Source organism: Podarcis tiliguerta, assembly GCF_965153285.1.
Source record: "Podarcis tiliguerta genome assembly, chromosome: 16".
NCBI lineage: Eukaryota > Metazoa > Chordata > Lepidosauria > Squamata > Lacertidae > Podarcis > Podarcis tiliguerta.
This window is the reverse complement of record NC_139549.1, coordinates 37,772,231-37,794,247: the sequence shown is the minus strand read 5'-3', so window position 1 is coordinate 37,794,247 and position 22,017 is coordinate 37,772,231. Positions and strand designations below refer to the sequence as shown.

General features: G+C 46.8%; 1 protein-coding gene across 2 annotated transcripts in view; it reads left to right on the top strand.

The window, feature by feature from the left end:
* Positions 1-22,017, top strand: part of TMEM132B (transmembrane protein 132B) — a 353,049-nt gene that overhangs the window by 227,159 nt on the left and 103,873 nt on the right. For both annotated transcript variants that reach the window (XM_083418176.1, XM_083418175.1), the window contains one exon: positions 21,654-21,840. In XM_083418176.1, coding sequence (XP_083274302.1) covers positions 21,685-21,840 — 156 coding nt within the window. In that variant the 5' untranslated portion in view covers positions 21,654-21,684. The remainder of the gene's footprint in view (positions 1-21,653; positions 21,841-22,017) is intronic.

Sequence of the window (22,017 nt, the reverse complement as noted above, 5' to 3'; positions counted from 1 at the left end):
TCACACCATATGTGATGCCAGGCATGTAGTCACCCACACAACTACAAAGGAACAATCAGGAGCTTAAAAGGAACACCCTTTTGCTCCAGGATCAGAAAACCGTTTGCATTTAGACCATTGCTCTAGCTGTGGTTTCAATGGAAACTTTGGCAGGTGGGCGGGGTGACCCACCTGTCAATCATCCAATGTTTGTACAGATGGCAAAATTCAGAGAAGGGGGCAATCTGTTAACAGTATTCTGATCTGTACGTCACTCTGGGCGCTGTGTGCTAAGTTGGTTCACTTTGCAACATGGGCCAATCAAAATTCTCTTCCATCCTTGGATAAGGTTTGTTATCTTGCTTCAGAAGCTAGTACAGGACTTTGTTATTGTAGAAGAAATGAATGCAGGGGATGGCAGGTGTAAATAATTCTCTTGCAAAGGTATTGCAAGCAGCAAACCTTAGGTTAGGAATAGGCATAAAAGTGGGTCCTGTAATAAAATGCTGCATTATACCTATGGCCCCTTCATGAGTGCTCCTGGTCAGGGCTTCAACTAACCAGTCATGCCTTCCCCTGGGTAACTAGGCTCAGGTACACCAGTTCACTCTTCTTTCTATTTTTCTTTTCCCACTTCCACTTGTCCCATGCCTAGAAAACATGGGTCTGAGCAGTTTTCTGCCTGTCCCATTCTTCCTGGGCATGGATTCAAGCAGTTTTTCCTTTGCCCCCCCCCCCACTGTTTTTTAGCGCTAAATCGGAGAAAACCCAATTGATGTTTGCTCTGATTCAGAGGTAAACAGCTGTGATAAGCTCTCACATTTAACATCTCATGGCTTGGGGTGAGTAGTGAGCAAGCTCAGTTATTCGGCTGCTCAGTGAGTAGTAGTGAGCATTTTCTGTCTCGTGCTAGTAATGGGTGAGTTTTAACGTTGCACAACAGAGGAATGCAACACAACAGTTGCACTAGCTGAAACTCATTGTGCAACAGAATCCACAGTCTGTTGTGCAAGGAAGTTGCCAGCAACTTGCTTGTGCATTCTCTCATCTGACAATGTTCCATTGCTGCAAAACATTTTGCCTCCAGAACAAATATACTACTAAGTGCCTTTAACATAGCATTACATTGGATACAACCCAGTTTCCCTGTTTTCATCTATGCAATGGTAGAAGGTGTGAAATAGTGTGTGTGTGTGTGTACTAACACATCTGGACCTGTATTAGGAGGAACAAGTAGGTCTTTCCATCACTATGTGCCCAGATTCAGGGACATTGTTAATGCAACCTTCCTGGAAGACATTCTTCTCGTCATTCCATCTCATTACTCTCCCCTTCCATTGTGGAAGAGAAAAGCAGTTGCATAATTAATCTTGATCTCTCTTAATCGTCTTAAGAAACACAATCTCAGACCTGATACAGACAATGAGTCCATGATCTTCATCGCAACTCGTTGCTCCCACCACTTTGGAGAGCATCGGTCCCGCACTAAGGGAGCAATATTGTTGCGCAGCAAGGCCGGGCCCAACCCGGGAAAAAGACAAGGAAAGTGTGCTGGTCCTGGGGGCAAACCAAGAGGCGAGGTCTGAGTCCAGTCCAAGGTCGATGGTACGGTATGGAGGCTGTCCGTCAAAGCTGTAGCTGGGTCCAAGGCAGGGAGTTGGGTGGAGTCAGGAACTCTGGCAGAAGAGGAGGACAGGGTGCAGGCAGGAACAGGCTAGCAACAACATTGCTCCCGCAACCTGGGACTGGGCTGGCTGGCTTTTATCTGCCCCGAGGCATAGGGCGGCCCCGGTCCACAGGTGACTCGCCTCTCCTGGCCTGGAGGCGAGCACTCCTCCTGTAGGAACTTAGTCCCTCCACCTCTCTGCCCTGAGCCTCTGCGGCTCAGGAGAGGCTGGAGGGTTACTGGACCCAGAGGCAGTCTCCTCTTCCCCTGACGGGGCTGAGAGTGGAGCACCTGCAGGCAATGGGTCCTCCATCACCTCAGGGGCCAAAGCAGACTCAGCTGGTGTCTGCACCTGAGGATCCAGCACAGGTGAGGACCCTTCAGGCTCAGGCCCCAGCCCTGGCTCAGCTGGTTTTGAAGGCAGGGACTCCTGTGCAGGCTGGGATTCTTCAGGTTCAGCCTCTGAGTCCGAATCTCAGGCCATCACAGAAAGGCTTAAGATGGGTGGAAGACAGGGGTTGGCAAGGCTTACCGGGCATGGGCCAGATCATTCCTGCGGAGATCCTCCATGGGCTGGACTGGCGCCAGAAATTGTGTTTGCGCATGTCTGCAACGCTGGAAATCGCTTCTGCGCATGCCCAGATGCCGAAAATCACACCTGCGCAGAAAGCGATTTTTGGCATCCGGGCATGCACAGAAGTGATTTCCGGAGCTGCGGAAGAGAGTCACCACGGCGGTTTAGCACAGCGCATGGGGACTCACCAAGCAGGCAGCTCGGTTCAGGGGCAGCTCATGGGCCGGTTAAGCGACCCTCATGGGCCGCTTCCGGCCATTGGGCCTTAGGTTGCTGACATCTGGGCTATGCTCTGTGGAACACAGAGCTCTGAAATTGCTCTGGCAAGGAAAAAGCGGAAACCAAGTTCTTATATAGTAATAGCAGCAGCAGCAGGTGCAGCCTAATTGTTCGCACCACCTGTGCTGCAAGATGCTGCTCTTCTGCCGGAACTCACCATGAACATCTCTTAGAATGGTGTTGGTACCCACTGGAGGTGCCAGAACTGAGTTCCCGCTGGAAAAAAATGGCCTGCTGTAAATCGTCCTGTGATCTTCATATGAAGGGTGATGTATAAAATAAATAAACAAATCCAGCAGGGCTCTTCTTATGTTCTTTTCACCATCCCCTAGAAATCATGCTCCCATCTTTGAGCCTTACCTAACTGGCCCAAAGGGGAGGACAGAGCATCTAGAAGCCACACTTATAGGGTTGCCCCACCTGAAAATATATAGTCCTTATTTTCACAGTAGGGGTGGGACATTGCCTCTAATTTCATGAAGGGGGCGGATATCAAATGTAGGGGAACACTATGTTAAGGGTTACTTCTTAGCAATTGGGGGAAAAAAGAGAAAGAATCAGGATGGTCTCTTGTACCGATTCCAGCGTAATTAAGAGGAAAATGAGTGCTGGCTTAATTGCGATTAGGCGATTAAAAAGACAGAAAACACCATGTTCCTCATCAACCAAGCTCCGCAATGCATATGCATAGCAAATGATTACATGTCTGTCTTTCTCCCCCCCCCCCCCAACAGAACAATATATTAAAGGGGAAGGAAAAAAGGGCTGCATGTAATTTTAAAAGGAGCCAATTTACCCCGGCATACAGTTTGCGGCTCTGTCACTCGTTAATCACTCTGTTAAACATAATAGCCATTCTTGTCTCGAGGCCGTTAATCATGTTGTGAATGCACTTATCAGTGCGTATTAGAAATACAATACAAGACTTTCCGACACAGGGATGGATGCAATTACTGCAATCAGGGTACATTTAGCTATTGTCTTATCATGCTGTGGTGGTGGTTTTTCAGCCTTTAGAAAAAGGAAGGGGGGGCACCTAACCCTGCACACAAAGAATTTAAATAGGAAGGGGAACTCTCCACAATGCCTGTTAGCACAATGAAATTGCTGACCTTCCTGTGGGGACTTCGGACAGCGGGGCTGGGGAGGGCATGGGCTGAATTTGGTTAAACAGAGGGCAGGAGTGCACATCGGAAGGGCAGGACTCTTCATGGCTTGCAGAAAGCACCGGCTGGGTGGGAGGAGCCATGGCTCAGTGGCAGAGAACCTGCTTTGCATTCTAGGGGTCGCTGGTTCAATCCCTGGTATCACCTGCAATAGAAACTAGGAAAGACCTCTGGTTTTGTATAACGGTCATGGACTGCCTTGATGCAGAAGAGTGGTAGGAGGCTGTGGCGATCACACAGGGTCCCCGGACGTTTGACAGTCTATTGAACCCTGTGCCACCACTGTGCTCGCTCCCCCGCTGCCACCAACCCGTTACTCTTGGGTACACACTGAGTCCAGACAGTTATTAAAATTGAACCAAATAAACAAGTTTATTTTATAAGCGTTAACAAGTTTATGGTTTCTCAGATAATACAGTGGTACCTCGGGTTACATACGCTTCAGGTTACGTACGCTTCAGGTTACAGACTCTGCTAACCCAGAAATAGTGCTTCAGGTTAAGAACTTTGCTTCAGGATGAGAACAGACATTGTGCTCTGGCGGCGCAGCAGCAGTGGGAGGCCCCATTAGCTAAAGTGGTGCTTCAGGTTAAGAAGAGTTTCAGGTTAAGTATGGACCTCCGGAACAAATTAAGTACTTAACCTGAGGTACCACTGTATTCTTGTCAGTTTCTTAACTTCAGTTTCTTTACCAGCCTATACTTTCCTAATACCTTCTGACTGATTATATCAACTATTTGACTTACTCCTCTTAACAGATTCTCTCACACCAGACTAGCCCAACCCACAGACTTATCCTCTCTCTCCCTTCTCTAACTCCTGACTGTTTTCTTAACAACTCTAACTCCTCCCCTTGGGTTCCTATTGGTTAGTCATTTTTCAATTAGTTAACCCTTTCCTTATGAACCCAGTGTGATGTCACACACCTAGGAGGGCAAACGCCACAGAGGCACCAGCTGAGAAACCCCCAATGGAACCCCCAGGGGAAGAAGGCTCAGAGCCAGGGATGTGTGTGCTGGGATGACGATGCCTGGGCAGAGGGAGAAGAGGGAGCAGACTGAGAGGAGGAGCCTCTGGAGAGGATGGGAAGCAGGCCGCTGAAGAAGCCAGGGTGTCTTCCCCTCCTGCTGCGACCAGGTCACTGCCCCCTGGTCTCCTAGAACACGCAGCGAAATGAAGAGGGTGGAGCAAAGAGAGACAAGATGAAGGAGCCTTAGTCTGCTCAGGAAGGACCCAGGAGAGGAGTCTTATAGAGCGGTGGAAAGGTGGGGATCTTCAGTCCTCGTAACTGCCTCATTAGTTCAAGGGTTGCAGTGGTCACTAGGCTTGAGCTGCTTTGGTTTCTTTGAATAAAGATTTAACTTCACTGACACCAGGTGCTTTATTGCTGACCTGCTCCTGACTCCAGCTCCTGACAATAAGGCATTCTAAATCCATGCCTGCTGCTGACACTGCAGGATTTCCCTGCTACCAACTAAATTGCTGAGGCTTCCATTAATGTGGAAGAACTGCAGATCAGTGGTAGAGGATCTGCTTACATTCAGGGGGAGGGTCCTAGGTTCAATCCAGACACCTCCCGGTAGGTCTGGGAATGTCTCCTATCTGAAACCCTCTGGAGTCATTGCGATCACAGGAGACCATACTGAGCTAGATGGACCCAAGGGTCTCAGCGTGAGTCAGCTTCCTGTGCTTGTCTTTGGAGTCTGTGTTTGGGCTGAGTTTGGGGGCTTGCTTGGTCCAGAGAGCAGGTGTGGTGGTCAGCCTGCCCTGGCCTGCTTCAGTTGGCTCCTCTGTGCAAAACAAACTTGTGAAAAAATGCACACACATAGAAAACTAGGGGCCTGGGGGAAGGGTCTAGCCTAACGCTATCAGATTTTTTTTCAAAGAATCCGGGGACCCTTTTTTTTTTTTGAAAAAAGAAAAAATGTTATTAAAACAAGTTTTTTTCTTTTTAAAGAAATAATATCTTTTCTGTGGTCTCTGTTGTGCAGCCTTCCTCTGGGCCCTGGCCTGCTCTCTTGGAGCACTAGCCGCCGTGGAGTAGGTTCAGGTCAGGCCTGGGCTCAGCCATTGTATCCTTGCCCTCCCGGTGCTCTCCTACCTCTCCTTCACAGCGGTGGCGGTAGTGGCGTGGCAAGGTTGGGGCTCCCCTCTTTTTTCTCCTTCCTCTTTCTATTTCTTCCTTCTATTCTCCTCCTTCTCCCGGCATTGGCTCCGGGGTTTTCCTGGTCCTGGAACGCTGCTGGGCAGTTGGCCAGGTGGCTGGGCGCTCTCACTCCCGGCTTGATTTGGGTCGCGGGGTGTTTGTGTGTGTGTCAGCAGTTCCCCCAGTTGACACGCTGGGCGTCCCCGTTTCCCCCTTAGCAGTGGTGGCGGCAGCAGCGGCAGTCTCAACAGCCCAGAGCCAGCTTGATAGCGCAGTTGGCTCTGGCTGGCTTCAGGAGCTGCTCGCTGCTGTGGCACCTGCCATTTTGCCTCACTGGAAGTCCCCATATGATGTGTCTTGTGCCGTTGAACCAATCACGCAACATTCATTCCCTACTAATAAATCTACAACACTTAAAATCTAAATCCGGGGACATTCCAGGGACAGATTTTGTACGGTGACAGATTTGTAAATCCGGGGACTGCCCCCGGGAAACGGGGATGTCTTGTAACCATAGTCTAGCCTAGCCTTGCTCATGTTCATGCTCAGCTTCTACACACAAGGGGTTTTTGTTCCATCTCAGCCTGAAGTGGTATGAATGAGAAATAGGTCTCCCACCCATGGGGTCACGAAGAGTCGGACATGACTAAACAACAACAAACAGGACTTGGTTTGTGGGGCTAAAAAAGGGTGGGGTTAAATGGGTTTGGTTAGACACAGTGTTTCTCAGACTTGGGTCCCCTGCTGTTGTTGGACTACAACTCCCACCATCCCTGACCACTGGTCCTGCTAGCTAGGGATGATGGGAGTTGTAGTCCATCAATGGCTGGGGATCCAAGTCTGAGAAACACTGGGGGCAGTAAGACAACATCTGTAGGCAATAGGCATTTTCTTCCTTACACCACTGAGGCAGCTCCAATCTACTCCCTCTTCTCTGCTGTACATGTCATCACATGTACCTAGAGCAGGGGCAAATCAGCCACTGTACTCTAGAGGAGCTTTCTTTCAGCCTGAGAGCCCCATTCCCCTGTGGGGGAGCCTTGTGGGGTCACATGCCAGTGGTGGGCGAGGCCATGTAGGTCTCAAAGCAGTGGCACAGCAATAAAATAGCAAGGCCAGTTAGAGATACCTGGAGTGTTGTGTTTTGCCTCTTAGGCCTGAGGTTCCCTAGCCCTGCTCTAATCTTTTATTAAGGAAAAGCATGATAACTCAGTGGTTGATCACCTACTTTAAATGCAGAGGAGTCCAGCTTTGATTCCAGGCATCTCTAGATAGGGCTGGGAAGGATAATACTGTATTAGATGGAGCAATTGTCCGATTCCTTATAAGCACCTTCCAGTGCTCCTATTTATTATATTTTAACTTGGGTATTTATTTGGGGAGGAGCTGTAGCTTGATGGGAAAGCATCTGCTTTGCATGCAGAATGTCTGAGGTTCAATCCTTGGCATCTCTGTGTAGGGCTGGGAAAAGCTCCTGTCTCAAACCTCAGGAGTAGCTGCCAGCCAGTGTGGGTAATGTGGAGCTAGGGGGACCACTGAGGCTCATAGAATGCTCAGAAATGCTATACAGTTGCCTATTGTTGTTTATATTCTTCTTCTTTATTATCTGAGGAGTTCCCCACTTATGCTTTCTGCTCCAGCACGACACCTACTGTACTGTATCTGCTAACAAGATATAGTTAACATTGTGAGTTGCTAGTGCTGTTAAAAAAAACCCTAAAACTTTATTAACCATTTAAAATTCGGCCACAATTTTTAATGCCAAACTTTTTTTTTCTACCTTCCTTTTAGTAAAAGGAAGCCATTGATATGATTTTTCTCTCAGTGTTGGCTGTCCCTGACCTCATGCTTTCTTTCTAATTGGATCATTTATTAGATTTCCCAAGCAAGCTCCTATTCAGGACTTTCTCTCTCTTAAAAAAAGTCCTAAATTGTAGCAAGGAAACAGAAAAGCCTGCTTTTATTTAAATGTTCTTAGAAGCAGCATTTCTGTGTAAAAGTAGAACGGGGGAGGGGGAGGGAGATTTGGATTCCAAAAAATTCTACTGTGAAAAGTCTTTTGTTAATAGGAACAAATTAATCCATTTATTATCGCTGAGCAGAAACTACTTGCCCCATTTTGTGGGTGATATCTGATGTTCCACCCAAGCATATACAATGTTAGTAATATTCATAGTTAGACACTTTGAGTTCAATAGTGTTAAATAACTCGAGTTCATGGGTCTAACCCAAGTATGACTAAGACTGCAATCCTTACCCCTCTTCCTGGAAGGAACCTCCACTGAATTCAGTGGGATTGCCTTCTGAGTAGACACAGTTTGTTGGCTATCAGACTATATTTTTGAGGTTGTGTAAAGCAGGGTAGGGAGCCTGTGATCCTCCAGATGTAGTCGGACTACAACTCCCATAATTCCTGGTTATTGCTCGGGCTGCCTGGGGCTGATGCAAGTTGGAGTCCAATAACATGTTCCCCACCAATGGCATTAAGTGTCTCTTGTTTGGCACTATTCTTGGCATTCCTGAACACATTTGCATAATTTGGTGGCTGTTTTTGGCACCCACCAACTCCTTCACCTTTGTAGTCCTTGGCTGTCTCTCTCCCCCCCCCCGTCTTGTAATCCTATTGGTTGCGGCTCCCTACATGACATTTGTCCGTGGTATCACTGCACTATATGTGACAGAATCTTGCGATGGTCAGTCATGATCATATGGCTCACCACAGCCAATTGGGTTAAAATGAGCTACGTGGGCAAATCAAGAGCCAGTGTGGTTTGGTGAAGCTCACTGGGTGACCTTGAACCAGTCACTGCCTCTCAGCCTAACCTACCCCACATAACCGTTGTGGGGATTAAACAAAGATGGGGAGAACCACGTATGCCAATCCAGAGCTCCTTGGAAAAATAAGTGGATACATATGCAATTTTTAAAAGGATAGGGCTGAAGGCAGTGAGCGTGAAGATGGAAGAATGTACCATTGAAATGAAGGATAATGAAAGGACACCCAGCAGGGTCAAAAGAAGGGATTTTATCCAGATAAATTCTAGTCCGAGTAGACCCACAGAAATCAATAGACCTAAGTTATTCTTCTCTACTCTGAGTAGGTCTAGCATTGGATACAATGCATAGGAAATATTTGTCAACATGGGTTTCCCCACCTCCCATCATCAGCAACAAATGTTCTCCCTCCCAAGCATCATCAAAAACAGCCCCAGGAGCTATACCAGGATGAATCTGGTCCCTGTGTATCCTTCTTAAGAGAAACGCTTGCTCAAACAGTATCCAAGGCCTCTTTGGCACCAAGAACAGACTTCCCTATGCTGGAAGAAGGAAATAAAAATAATTGAAGCAATTGTCTTAGTTGTCTCCCGGGTTGTCACAATGATGTGGATAAAATCAAATAAACGGGAAGTTATTGTGAGTTGTTAGCAGGAGAAACAGTTGTGAATTGGCAGAGCAAACCAACCCAGGCGCTTAAGATGTTTTCTCATTATCCGGATTTATTGTTTTCAGGAGCAGAGCAAGGGGAAAAAAAAAGTTGGCTAAGCAAAAATAAGGTGAATAATGCCTGGTCTGGGGGATGTTTAGTTTGGAACAAAAATACCAATTTTAGTGTGTGTTTTTGCTGTGGTACAGCTGGGAATTGTGGCGTCACTTTGCCTCTTAGCTGTGGTGGATTATGCTGCTGCATAAAGAACGTTGAGCACTCAGCACTGCAAGTGTTGGAAGTGCCATGGAAGGGCACATAACATGATGAAGAAGATAAAAGTACGGACCATCCATGTATTTTCAAAAACCCTTCAAAAATTCCCTGTTGGTAACCTCTGTTCCTTCCATCTGTCATGACCCACAACTAAGGAACCTTGCAGTGTGTGGCTGCAGTTTGAAAGTCCAGGCTGCTTCCTTGTGATTATCTGTCATTACCTTTGGTGAGGGGCCCTTAGCCAGTAGACGCATTGCCGGCACATGCTCGGACTCAGAGCATCCATCCCCTTAACTCCATAACTTAACATCTCCATAACTGCACAGAAGTCAAAGGCTGAAAAATAAGGGGAGGGCCACTTAGCCACCTTGCCAGTTTCTACAAGGGGGTGGAGTCTACCACACTCCAAGGTTTCAGATGTCTCTTGCTCCCTACTGAGACAATAAAGGTAAAGGTACCCCTGACTGTTTGGTCCAGTTGCAGATGACTCTAGGGTTGCATGTTCATCTCACTCTATAGGCCGAGGGAGCTGGCATTTGTCTGCAGACAGCTTCCAGGTCATGTGGCCAGCATTTGGCAAACCAGAGCAGCGCACGGAAACACCATTTACCTTCCTGCCAGAGCGGTACCTATTTATCTACTTGCACTTTGATGTGCTTTTGAACTGCTAGGTTGGCAGGAGCAGGGACCGAGCAATGGGAGCTCACCCCATTACGGGGATTCGAACCACCAACCTTCTGATCAGCAAGCCCTAAGCTCTGTGGTTTAGACTGCAGCGCTACCCGCGTCCCTACTGAGACAATACCTTCCTGCAAAGAAGCCAGCAAGGCCTTCTTGGTGCTGTCCAAGGTCCTATTCTTACCTGAACACTACAGTTGTATCTTGGTTCTTGAACACCTTGTGACTCGAATGTTTTGGCTCCTGAACGCAGCAAACCTGGAAGTGAGTATTCCGGTTTGTGAATGTTCTTTGGAGCTCGAACATCTGACGTGGCTTCTGCAGCTTCCGAATGACTGCAGGAGCTTCCTACAGCCAATCGGAAGCTGTGCTCTGGTTTCTGAACGTTTTGGAAGTCGAATGGACTTCCGAAATGGATTCTGTTCGATTTCCAAGGTACCACTGTACTTTGTGTTTTGCTCACTGGACACTGCCTATTTCCCCTAGGAGCCTCAAGTGCTTATGAATGCTGCCTATTCTTTTCATAAAACTATAAGTGACGATCCAGTGGATCACCAGCTGCTGACAGGGTGCCCTTTGCAGTGGATGTTGGTTGGTGGCTGATTCCCCCCCCCCCCCCCAGCCAAAAGCCTGCATCAGAGCATTATTTGGGGAGGAAGTGGCAGCCTCCAGGCACTGAGATGAGCACATTGTTGGGCATATTGACGGTGAAACTGCATTTTGCCCCCAGCTGAGTTCTGCACCCTGAAACTGGACAGAGGAAAATTGGTGTGCTTTGGACCTTTCTTGGATTTGGTCACAGGTTATCCTTTGAGAATTCAGTACTAACAACTAGCACAGTCAGAAACCTTGAATGCCCCCAGCTCCCTGTAACATATTCATTTCTTTTGCTGGTGTTTCAGATCCTTTGTGACCTTCAGCTCTTGAATATACAGCCTTGTAGATTTGCTGTTCTTTTCATAAACTGCCAACTCCTATTTGGCAGATTTGCAATTGACATCTTTGTCAGATACCTCTCCATGCCTCTCACTTCTTTTGTTTATTAAAGGTAAATATTAACGAGGCAGGTCTTGCTCATGTTCAGCATAATGCTTGTAAAATAACACTCCTTTGGTGTTAATCATCATAACAATTTAAAACCAGTATTGCCTCTGAAACAAAAGCAGCTTGCTGACATACACGGTGCAGTGATACCTGATAGTTGTTTTTCCCCTTCAGTGCCTTAGATCTCAACTGTGCAAGATTATTGTGGGTAAATTAGAGGCTGGTCAAATTAAAAGCAGAGTCCTACACTCGGAATAAACATGCAAGGCATGCAGTTCTGCTGGGACTGTACCACCACAGAGGGTTGCATATGTGAATGCTCTTTCATTTAAAAACTCCCATAGCCTAGACAACTAGAACTTTAGGGGAGAAAGGTATTGTCACTCTCCAGCTCAACCTTTTCCTGAAGTACTAGTTTCTTATAGTTTGCCTTAATTTACTTTGAGCAAATTACTGGTTTTTTTGCCTTTTTTAAAAAAGTAATCTCACATCTTTGACTTCCCTGCTCCCATTTTTGTCTCCTCTGGGAGTTTCAAGCTCTACTCTTTGTTCATCCTGGAGCATTTGAAAAGTATTTCCCCAGAGAAGAAGACAGTGCCCAGCAGATATGATACTACAGTGGTGCCTCGCAAGACGAAATTAATTCATTCTGCGAGTTTTTTCGTTCTACGAGTTTTTTCGTCTTGCGAAGCACCAATGTGTATTGACGGTTTCCCATAGGAATGCATTGGCGGTTTTTAAAAAAAGGCGCAAGACGTTATCGTCTTGCAAAGCAAGCCCATAGAGAAATCCGTCTTGTGAGACAACTCAGAAAACGAAAAACTCTTTCGTCTTCCGAGGCATTCGTCTTGCGAGGTACCACTGTACTCCCATTAGCTCCAACCAATAGTCAGGGATGATGGGAGTTGTAGCCCAATCATATCTGGAGACCACCAAGTTGGCTACCCCTTTCTACCCTCTCTTCCCAGTTCTTAGTTCTGAGGGAAAGGCTACTGTTTTTGTCTCAGGCATTCACCTAGTCCAGAGAAGATCTTCAACCTCTTTTAAAGCCAAGGTCACCTTAAGGGGAACAAGTCGTTTTCCTCTGAGGATGCAGAGTTTCAGACACCATCTTTGCCTTTGGCCTGCTTGACCTTGCAGTGGCCTTCAGATTATTGCTAGAGCAACATTCCACGCTCTCTGCATGTGGATTTGCCTCTCATCTAGACCGGTGTTTCCCAACCTTTTTTTGACCGTGACCCCTTTTGACCTTGTTTCCTTCCTGTGGCTCCCCTATGGGCATAGCCAAGGAGGACAGCTGCCCTCCAATAAGTAAAAATTGATACAAATCAATACAAATTTGAGGTTCTGACCCCTAACAAAAGCCTGACCCCTTCCTAGCTATGCCCGTCCGTCCCCCCGGTCCTACCGGTAGAAAGGTAGCTATTTAAATGTTTTGTTTGTAAATAGAACATACTTTATTCATAATTCTTATAATTTATACAAAATACCATTACATAAAATGATAGGAACATAATGAAATATTGTTGAAGCAGAAAAACATAGAATTGTGGAGCTGGAAGGGACCCTGAGGGTCATCTAGTCCAACCCCCTGCAATGTAGGAAACTCAGCTAAAGCGTCCATGACAGATGGCCATTCAATCTTTGCTTAGAAAACTCCCAAGGAAGGAGAGACCAGAACTTCCTGGGGGGAGATCCATCTTCCATGTATTATAAAAAGTAAACAACACTTATTTGACCCCAGTTATTTGACATAGAGGGGGAAAACTGTAGATACAGTACAAAGGCGAACAGGGAGTTCTGTATATATGGGAGAATTTTAAAAGCACGTGGTCCTTACTCACCTGGTGCAAAAAGATCTTGTCATCCAGAGGAGCCCTGGCTGCCTAGATAAAACCGTATAGCCCCACACACCCTTACCTTGGAGTAAGGCCCATTGAACTCAGGGCAACTTTCTTCTGAGTAGATACTTTACTATAATTTACTATATGCAAGTCAGCAGCACCCAGACATCCCTGCTCAGCTAGGCGCTGGGGTGGATTTCATCCAGCGCCTTGCAGAGCTGGGCAGAAACTGCTTATGGACCTTGTGCCCCTCGGCGACATCTGAAGGCCCTGATCCACTAGGCACTGGGGTGGATTGCACCCTGCACATTCCAGAGTCAGGCCCAGGCTGCCACTGGGCCCAACACTGGCAGCAACAACAAGCAGTTCTGGCTCTCCCAGGCCTACCCATTGCCCCCCCCCCCATTTGCCAGATCTGAGGGTTCTGAATTGCAGGCTCTACTGGTCCCAGATTCTGCCCACCTAGCAGTTTGAAAGCACGTCAAAGTGCAAGTAGATAAACAGGTACCACTCCGGCAGGAAGGTAAACGGCATTTCTGTGTGCTGCTCTGGTTCGCCAGAAGTGGCTTAGTCATGCTGGCCACACGACCCAGAAGCTGTCTGTGGACAAACGCCGGCTCCCTCGGCCTATAGAGCGAGATGAGCGCACAATCCCAGAGTTGTTCATGACTGGACCTAATGGTCAGTGGTACCTTTACCTTTTACTGGTCAAAACGGGAGCCTCAGTGATTGTCCTCTCCCACCAGACTGTGCCAAGAAAATACATGTGGCAAAAACAAGTACTCAGCCCTAGTGGGCTGCCCCCTTACCCGCTTGTGATTGGCCAAGCAGATAGCCAGCCAATCAGGATTTTTCTTATTTTAAAGAATGATTTTTTTCTTCACTTCTCACTTCCCTCTGTGCCCCCCTAGCCTCTTGCTGTGCCCCCTCATTTACACATTTTCCACCTGTGCCCCGCTTGGAATATCGCACCCTTGGGAAACACTGATCTAGATTTACCTTGCAGCAAACACTATAGTGAGCTGTCCATGGTCCTGAACTGTTCTACTCTATCCAGTGTTGCAGTGGTGGGGAATATGCAGCCCTCCACGCAACTGTCATCTGCAGACACAAAGGTCCAGGATGAGGGCAGTTGTTACAGTGCAGCAACATCTCCAGGGCTATATGTTCTCCACTCTGGCAGTACTATTCCCATGAGGACTTTCAGCCTTTTTATTTGAAAATATTTCTAAGGATACCAGGGGAGTGTACAAATAAGCATGAATAACATTGCTCATACACTGTATCTAATAGATAATATATAAAATTGTAAGTATGTTGTCACACTACAGTTTGCATGGCTGCCAATAGGTGGTGCTGCAAACTAGTGTGAGGACAAGTTTATCAGGAGGCCAGTGAGAAAGCAAGTGGGTGGCTGGGTGGCAGAGGCCACTGAGAGCAGGTGGCAGAAGCTTGCAAAGGAGTGGCTTGCACAGACCACAGTGGCCAGTGAGAGAGTGGCAAAGTGTGCAGCCAAGGCTGGTAAAACAGTGGTGGGGCAGGGAACTTGGAAAGCCCAACTGCTCTCTGAAGCAATGAACCCCTTCTTAAGACACCACGAAGCAATGTTATGGGGCGGGATGCTGCTTCAGAGAATGGTTTGTCTGGGTGGGTTTGGGGTGAGCTGTTAAGGGGGGGGAGGTGGGTGTTGGTGAGGTCTAAGGGAGATAAGCAGAGCTGGTGAGCAATGCAAGCAGGAGCGGAACCCCAAGTATGTACAATAAAAAGCAACCTTCATAACAAGCACAGCAAACCAAAACTGTCAAAAATCCAAAACAATTGACAGAGTAGAACTAAAGCAGCCCAGCAATTTTAAATGCCTAGACCTGGGGTCACCAATGTGGTGCAACCAATCAGTTTGTCAGTATCTCATATGGTGCTTGTGAAAGGTCCCTTCAAAAATCTGAAATGAATAAAAAAAAGTTTGCTCTTCCTGTTCAGTTGTGGTTTGAACCATTGAGGCTCCCATCCTGTTTGTGTGTGTGTGTGTGTATGCAAATGTGTGTAGGGTGTGTGTGCCAAACTGGGTTCTGACCCGTGTGAAAAAAGCCTAGTTTTGCCCTTGCATGCTCAAGGTAGTTTACAACTTAAACTTTTCAATGTAATTACAGACCTAACAAAGGTACTCATAAACAATAAATAAAACATCAAAAAATACACATCCAATTTGAACAATCTCCACATAAAGTGTTATATCTAAAAACAAAGCTACAAATTAATATCAATAACTCCAACAACCCCCTGCCCAAGAAAATCTCCTAAACAACATCCCAGCCCAAGAGTCTGTTCAGCAGCCTCAGCTTTTGTAGCTGGAGTCAGTCTGGGCTTCGCCCTCCCAGGCCACATGGGGAAAGGCCTGCAAGGCAGGGAGCAGGACTTCCAGGATTCACAGCCAAGATGTGACTGGCACCCTCATGGCACTCTCAAAATTCCAAGGGTGCCAATTGGACCCAGTGGGTTAGTGACATCTGGCATAGGCAAACAGGAGTCTCAACCTGGTGCCAAAAAGGGTGCAATGATGACACCCGTCTGTAATGGTGCCTTGTGCCAAATCTCCCATTATGGTATGAACCTGGAAGTCTTCTTCTCAGCCCTCTTCTCCTTGGTGAGCACCTTCTCTACAACCTGCTCTCCTGGCTACTATGGTGATGGTGTACGCAAAGTTTGATTGGAAATGACAGACACCCTGTGTCAGACGGAAATGCCCTGTCTCCTGCCATGCTCTGAGACTGCATATCTTCTTCTCAAACCCTCCATTCCTTGCTTGGCAACATCCCTGCAACTTACTCTTCTACGGTGAATTGCAAATAATTGGGCCGCAGAGCCCAAAGCCAGAACCCCCACTGAAATGGAAACATTACGACAGAAAAATTCCCATGGGAATTAAAGGCCACCCGAGTAGTTTCCAAACCCGTCTTTGATGACACTGGAGTAATTTAAATTTGTGACACAGTTCAAAGTCATGTCGAAAGCTAAAAAAGTCTGCAGAAAGTCCGTTCTCGCCCCCCACAAAAGAAAGTGCCATTACAACAAAAAATAGGATTCCATGACTAGGCTTTGTTCAGTGGACCTACTCACTTAAGACTGCAGGGAAGCAATAAAACTAAGTGGTGCTTTTTATTATTTCTGCCCCCCACCCCCTTCACCAGAAAGAAATATGTCTAATGAATGTCTCATGTCTGAAACACTGGGCTGGATTCATCAAAGGGAGTCAGTAATTACCAAATTGAGAGAATCATGAATTGCTTTTCTAAATTTGAAAAGCACATCAAGAATAGATCAGGAGCAGGCAAAATTAATAGTTACGAACTCATTTCCATAGAAATGGACTTATTAGCAAGCTTGCCAGCTGCCTAAAATTATAAGGTCTTTTCCTTCTGCTTGCAGGAAATAACCATGTTGGGTTTTTTTTTTTTTAAAAAAAAAAACCCCAAATCAAATATTTTCTCCCCTTCTTTCAAAATTCCATTGAAACTTGAATTTTGCTAAGTTTGCAGAAGGTGGGGAATATCTCTGTTATTGGGCAAATTGAAAATAAAATGGTGGAGGAAGAAAGTACCAGACAGAGAGGAGGAGTTTATGCAAGTTTGAAGTTTTGTCTTCCTCCAGAAGGAACGTGGTGTGTGGTGCAGAATCACTGGAACAGGGTTTGTTCTAACAGGACTGAGGACTGTGGTGTTCTTATCATTTCTTATGACAGCTAATCTGTAGTCAAGTTCCAGCCTTTGGAGTTCTTCTTGTCGAGGAGAGCCAATGGCCAGCATGCATGAGCGGTCACTAGAATACCTTTCCTTCCTCTTGGTTTATTAAGAATATTTATAGGCCATTCTTTGGCAATGCCTTCACTGAATCTTGAAATAACATAATTAAAGCCACCGTTCGAATTGGTAAGTTCAGGCCAGGGATCAGCTGCAGCCCTACAGCCCTCTGGTTTGCCACTGGGAGAAAAGGGTGCTGGACTTGCTGCTGGCCAGATCTAGCAGGCTCATCTTATGCTCCTATCATGGCTGTGCATCTTGACTTCTCTGCAGTTATGGAGACTGAGGTACTAAAGGGGAATGAGTCTGCCAGGCCTGCATCCAGTGGCTGCATCACACCCCCCCCCCGCAAAGGAATGGACAGATACCCACTCAAGACCCACTCCCTGCCTTGCTTGTCCTTGCACCTGACCTGGGAGGGCAAGGACCTGATTGACTCCAACTACAAAAAGCTGAGGCTGCTGAAGAGGCCAGAGACCACCTTGGCTGTGATTGCTGGAAGACGTGGTCCTTGCCTTACTGGCCTTTTCCCCACCTGGCCTGGAAGGGAGGAACTCTGACTGACTGACTGACTGACTGACTGACTGACTCCAGCTACAAAAGCTGAGGCTGCTCAACAGACTTTTGGGTTGGGGTATTGTTTTTTCTTGGGCTTTTTGTTGCTGTTATTGATATTATTATTATTTTATCTTTACTTTTAGACATTATGAGTTATGGGAAGACTGCTCAGTTTGGTTGTACACATGTTGATGTGTTTCATTTATTGTTTATGGCTACTTTTGTTATTTTCATAGTTATGTAAATCTTTTCATGTTGTAGGGGACACGGGTGGTGCTGTGGTCTAAATCACTGAACCTCTTGGGCTTGCCGATCAGAAGGTCGGCGGTTCGAATCCCTGCGATGGGGTGAGCTCCCGTTGCTCGGTCCCAGCTCCTGCCAACCTAGCAGTTCAGAAGCATGCCAAAAAGTGCAAGTAGATAAATAGGTACCGCTCCGGCGGGAAGGTAAACAGTGTGTTCCATGCACTGCTCTGGTATTGGTGTTCCGGGACGTGGATGGCACTGTGGGTTAAACCACAGAGCCTAGGGCTTGCTGATCAGAAGGTCAGCAGTTTGAATCCCCACAATGGGGTGAGCTCCCGTTGTTTGGTCCCTGCTCCTGCCAACCTAACAATTCAAAAGCATGTCAAAGTGCAAGTAGATAAATAGGTACCACTCCGGTGGGAAGGTAAATGGCATTTCCGTGTGCTGCTCTGGTTCGCCAGAAGCGGCTTAGTCATGCTGGCCACATGACCCAGAAACTGTACGCTGGCTCCCTCGGCCAATAAAGTGAGATAAGCGCCACAACCCCAGAGTCATCCACGACTGGACCTAATGGTCACAGGTCCCTTTACCTTTACCTTTACTGTGCCAGAAACGGCTTAGTCATGCTGGCCACATGATCCAGAAAAACTGTCTGCGGACAAATGCCGGCTCCCTTGGCCTGTAAAGCGAGATGAGTGCCGCAACCCCAGAGTTGTCTGCGACTGGACTTATCTGTCAGGGTCCTAAACCTTTAGCTTTTTTTTTCATGTTGTAAGCTGCCTTGAGCATGTTTCCCCCCCACTATGGAAAGGCAGCATACAAAGAAGATGATGGTGATGATGATGATGTACTTACATTTCGAGAAGTGCAAATCAGGAAGGTTTGCATTCAAATGCCAAGTGAACCGAATCTCTCCCTGATCCCTGTATCGGGCTCCTGCCTCCCCACACCTTCCAGGCTGGGCACTCATGTTCACTTTCTGCATTGCATGTGCTGTACTGGGACCCTGCTGGTTTTAGCAGCTTCTTCATTGGGCCATTACTTGCCTTCCCTGAAGAGTGAAACTAAGCTGAAGGGAGCTGCAATAGAACTGCTAGCCCATTTGCAAAGCTAAGGAGGGCCTGGTCTGGTTTCAAATTGGATGGGGGAACCACGTGTTAAGACTTCTGCATTGCAGGGGGGTTGGACTAGATGACCATCGTGTCCCTTCCAACTCTACAGTTCTATTACTCTGTGAGTTGGACAAGTTCCCCCAGCCTTTTCTGAAGGTCCCTTGCAAACTTGGGGATTTTGCTGAGTTCCTGAATGTGCTGATGGCAGACACAACTTGGAACTGACAGTTAATAACCTTTCGAGCCAGGGAAGGAAGTACCGATCAGTCTTCATACTCTAGGAAAGGCTCGGGGTCAATGGGGTGAGTGTAAGAACAAAGACTCCCGGGACGGCAAAAGGGCTGTGGACCACGCGAGAGGTGAAATAAAATAAAATAAATCCACTTTGGAAAGTTTTCGTGCTGTGGCTCATTATAACTACGACCTGGGAAGAGGCACGGAACAAGGGCCACAGGTTGATTGCAGTCTTCTCCATGGGGGATTCTGTGTCCCAGATACTGCCAGGCTTGGGCCAAATGATCTGTCTGTGAGATGGAGGGATAAAATCAAACGTTCAAGGAGTGGCAGAAGTGTCACAATCTTTTCAGAGGGCTCAATGCCTGCCAACGTGTACAGCATTTTCAGTGGCTGGTAAGCTCACTTTGTAAGAAGTTTCCTCTGGGGGATATATATATATATATATATATATATATATATATATATATATATGACAGTCTCAGACATGAAACCTAATTAGAACAGAACTGCTCTGACAGGTGAGTACAGCTGTTTCTGCAGCGCCACTAAAAAAAGGAGATTAAGACAACGCAAGCACCTTGTGTTGGTTTTATTATTATTTTTTGCAAATGCCTGTCCTGCTTGGTGTATGCAAATTGTCTGCAGGGGAAAGGAAAGAAGGGCATCACCAGTCCTTAACTTTAAAGCTGCCTTCATTGGAATTGTGCAGCCTTCACCCTTTTACTCAACCAGAGTCAGACCTGCCCCCAGCATGAGGATTATACAAAAAGCTTTCCTTCTAAAACATCGTCACGTCCTACTCCCTTTAGTATCCTATGGTAGGGAAAGATAAGGTGGCGCCCTCCAGATTTTGCTTGACCCCAATTCCCATCATCCTTGACCATTGGCTATGCTGGCTGGGGATGATGGGAGTTGTGGTCAAACAGCACTTCGAGGGCCACAGTTTCCTGCCTATTGCACACTCTAGCTATCCCAAGCCTTTCCCAGTGTGGTGCCAACTCCCATCTTCCCTGGTGAACTTGAAGAACATTTGGAGGGAATCCAGTTGGAGAAATATACATAGCACTGGCACAGTTAGGCATCCCCCATAAGTGCATTATTATTATTATTATTATTATTATTATTATTATTATTATTATTATTATTATTATATTTATACCCCACCCATCTGGCTGGGTTTCTCCAGCCACTCTGGGAGGCTTCCAGCAGAATATTAAAATACATTGATTCATCAAATAAAAATAAAAAGCTTCCCTAAACAGGGCTGCCTTCAGATGTCTTCTGAAAGTCTGATAGTTATTTTACTCTTTGACATCTGATGGAGGGCATTCCACAGGGCGGGTGCCACTATTGAGAAGACCCTCTGCCTGGTTCCCTGTAACTTGGCTTCTTGCAGCGAAGGAATCGCCAGAAGGCCCTCAGTGCTGGACCTCAGTGTCCAGGCAGAACGATGGAGGTAGAGACACTCCTTCAGGTATACTGGACCGAGGCTGTTTAGGGCTTTAAAGGTCAGCACCAACACTTTGAATTGTGCTCAGAAACGTACTGGGAGCCAGTGTAGGTCTATAAGGATGCATATGGATGCCAACTCTTGCAAATATTACTCCAGGGTGTTGAACTACTGGAGCACAGCCTGTGAATCTTCAGGTGTTCTGGTTCTGAAGCTCCCAACATCCTCTGTGCAATTGGGCACAGAGCCTTGGAGACACCGCAGGGCCACCACTGAAATCTAGGACCCCAAGGTTAGGATAAGGAGCTATTAATCACCCAGTATTGTTTTTTAGTTATGCTATCATATCATACCTTCCAAAGCCTCAAGAGCTCTGGAAAACTGTGTTTCCTAGGGATTCTGGTGCTCGGAATTCTACCTTGGGCATTTTCACTGTGCTTAATGTGGCCAGTTTATTGGCCTTGGACACTGACAGGGAACCCGTGGCCATCCAAATATGGTTGGATTTTCAGCTCCTATCAGTCGCAGCCTCTCTTTGGGCAATTGTCAGGGATGATGGGGGTTTTAGGGAGACTGTGTTGCATTATTGTGTAATGTTGCATAGAGAAAGCTTGGTTGGGGGGGGGGATGATGGCCAGCACTGGTGGCTGCAAGGAGCTTCCACTGTTTCCCACTGTGAAAAAGGGGTGGCTGCAGTGAAAGGGGTGAGTAACTTCACTCTCCTTTTGACCCCCTCCAAATTTGCCTGCGAGTTCTCTTAGGACAGTGATGGCCAAACTCGGCCCTCCAGCTGCTTTGGGACTACAACTCCCATCACCCCTAGCTAACAGGACCAGTAGTCAGGGAATTATAGTCCCAAAACAGCTGGAGGGCCAAGTTTGGCCATCACTGTCCTAGGAGAAAGCTTGTTGCCTGGCTCCAGGAAATAGGAACAATTTGAAAATTTGAAGATCTACTGTTCTGAGAAGGGGACATGTTGGCTGATTTAGGTGGTCTGACAACACCAGGCATATCTAAGCCCTCTAGTATGATTGCCAGAGGGGCCCACCACCCGTCCAGCAACAATTTAAGGAATCTCAGTCTTTTCTTTTTCTGCCCAAATATGAAACGTTTATGTAATATGTTAAAAAAATGATCCAATTTCAAATTCCAAGTAACACCACCTTTTAATTTTCCAGGGCAAATGTCTCTTCTTACGAGATCTTTCAGATGGATTTTGAGATAGACAACAGTAGTGGCCTGGTGGGGGCCCAGCAAATCACCTGGCAGGTGGAATATCCCCGAGATGAGTCCGTGAGCGAGCTGGTGGTCTCTGAGATCTTTGTCAGCCAAGCCACTTTTTCAGGAATTGTTCCACTTGCGATGGTAAGAATCTGCCTCCTCCTTTGTTATATTATTCTGTTTCATGTTTCATTCTGTTTCTGTAGATGTGGGAATTGGGGAAGGAGAGAAATATTTCCTGAAAAATGCTTTGATTGTTAGAACGCTCACCTTTCCCAGTCCCATTTATTGTCATCTATTTTTTATTTGGCATCATTCTTT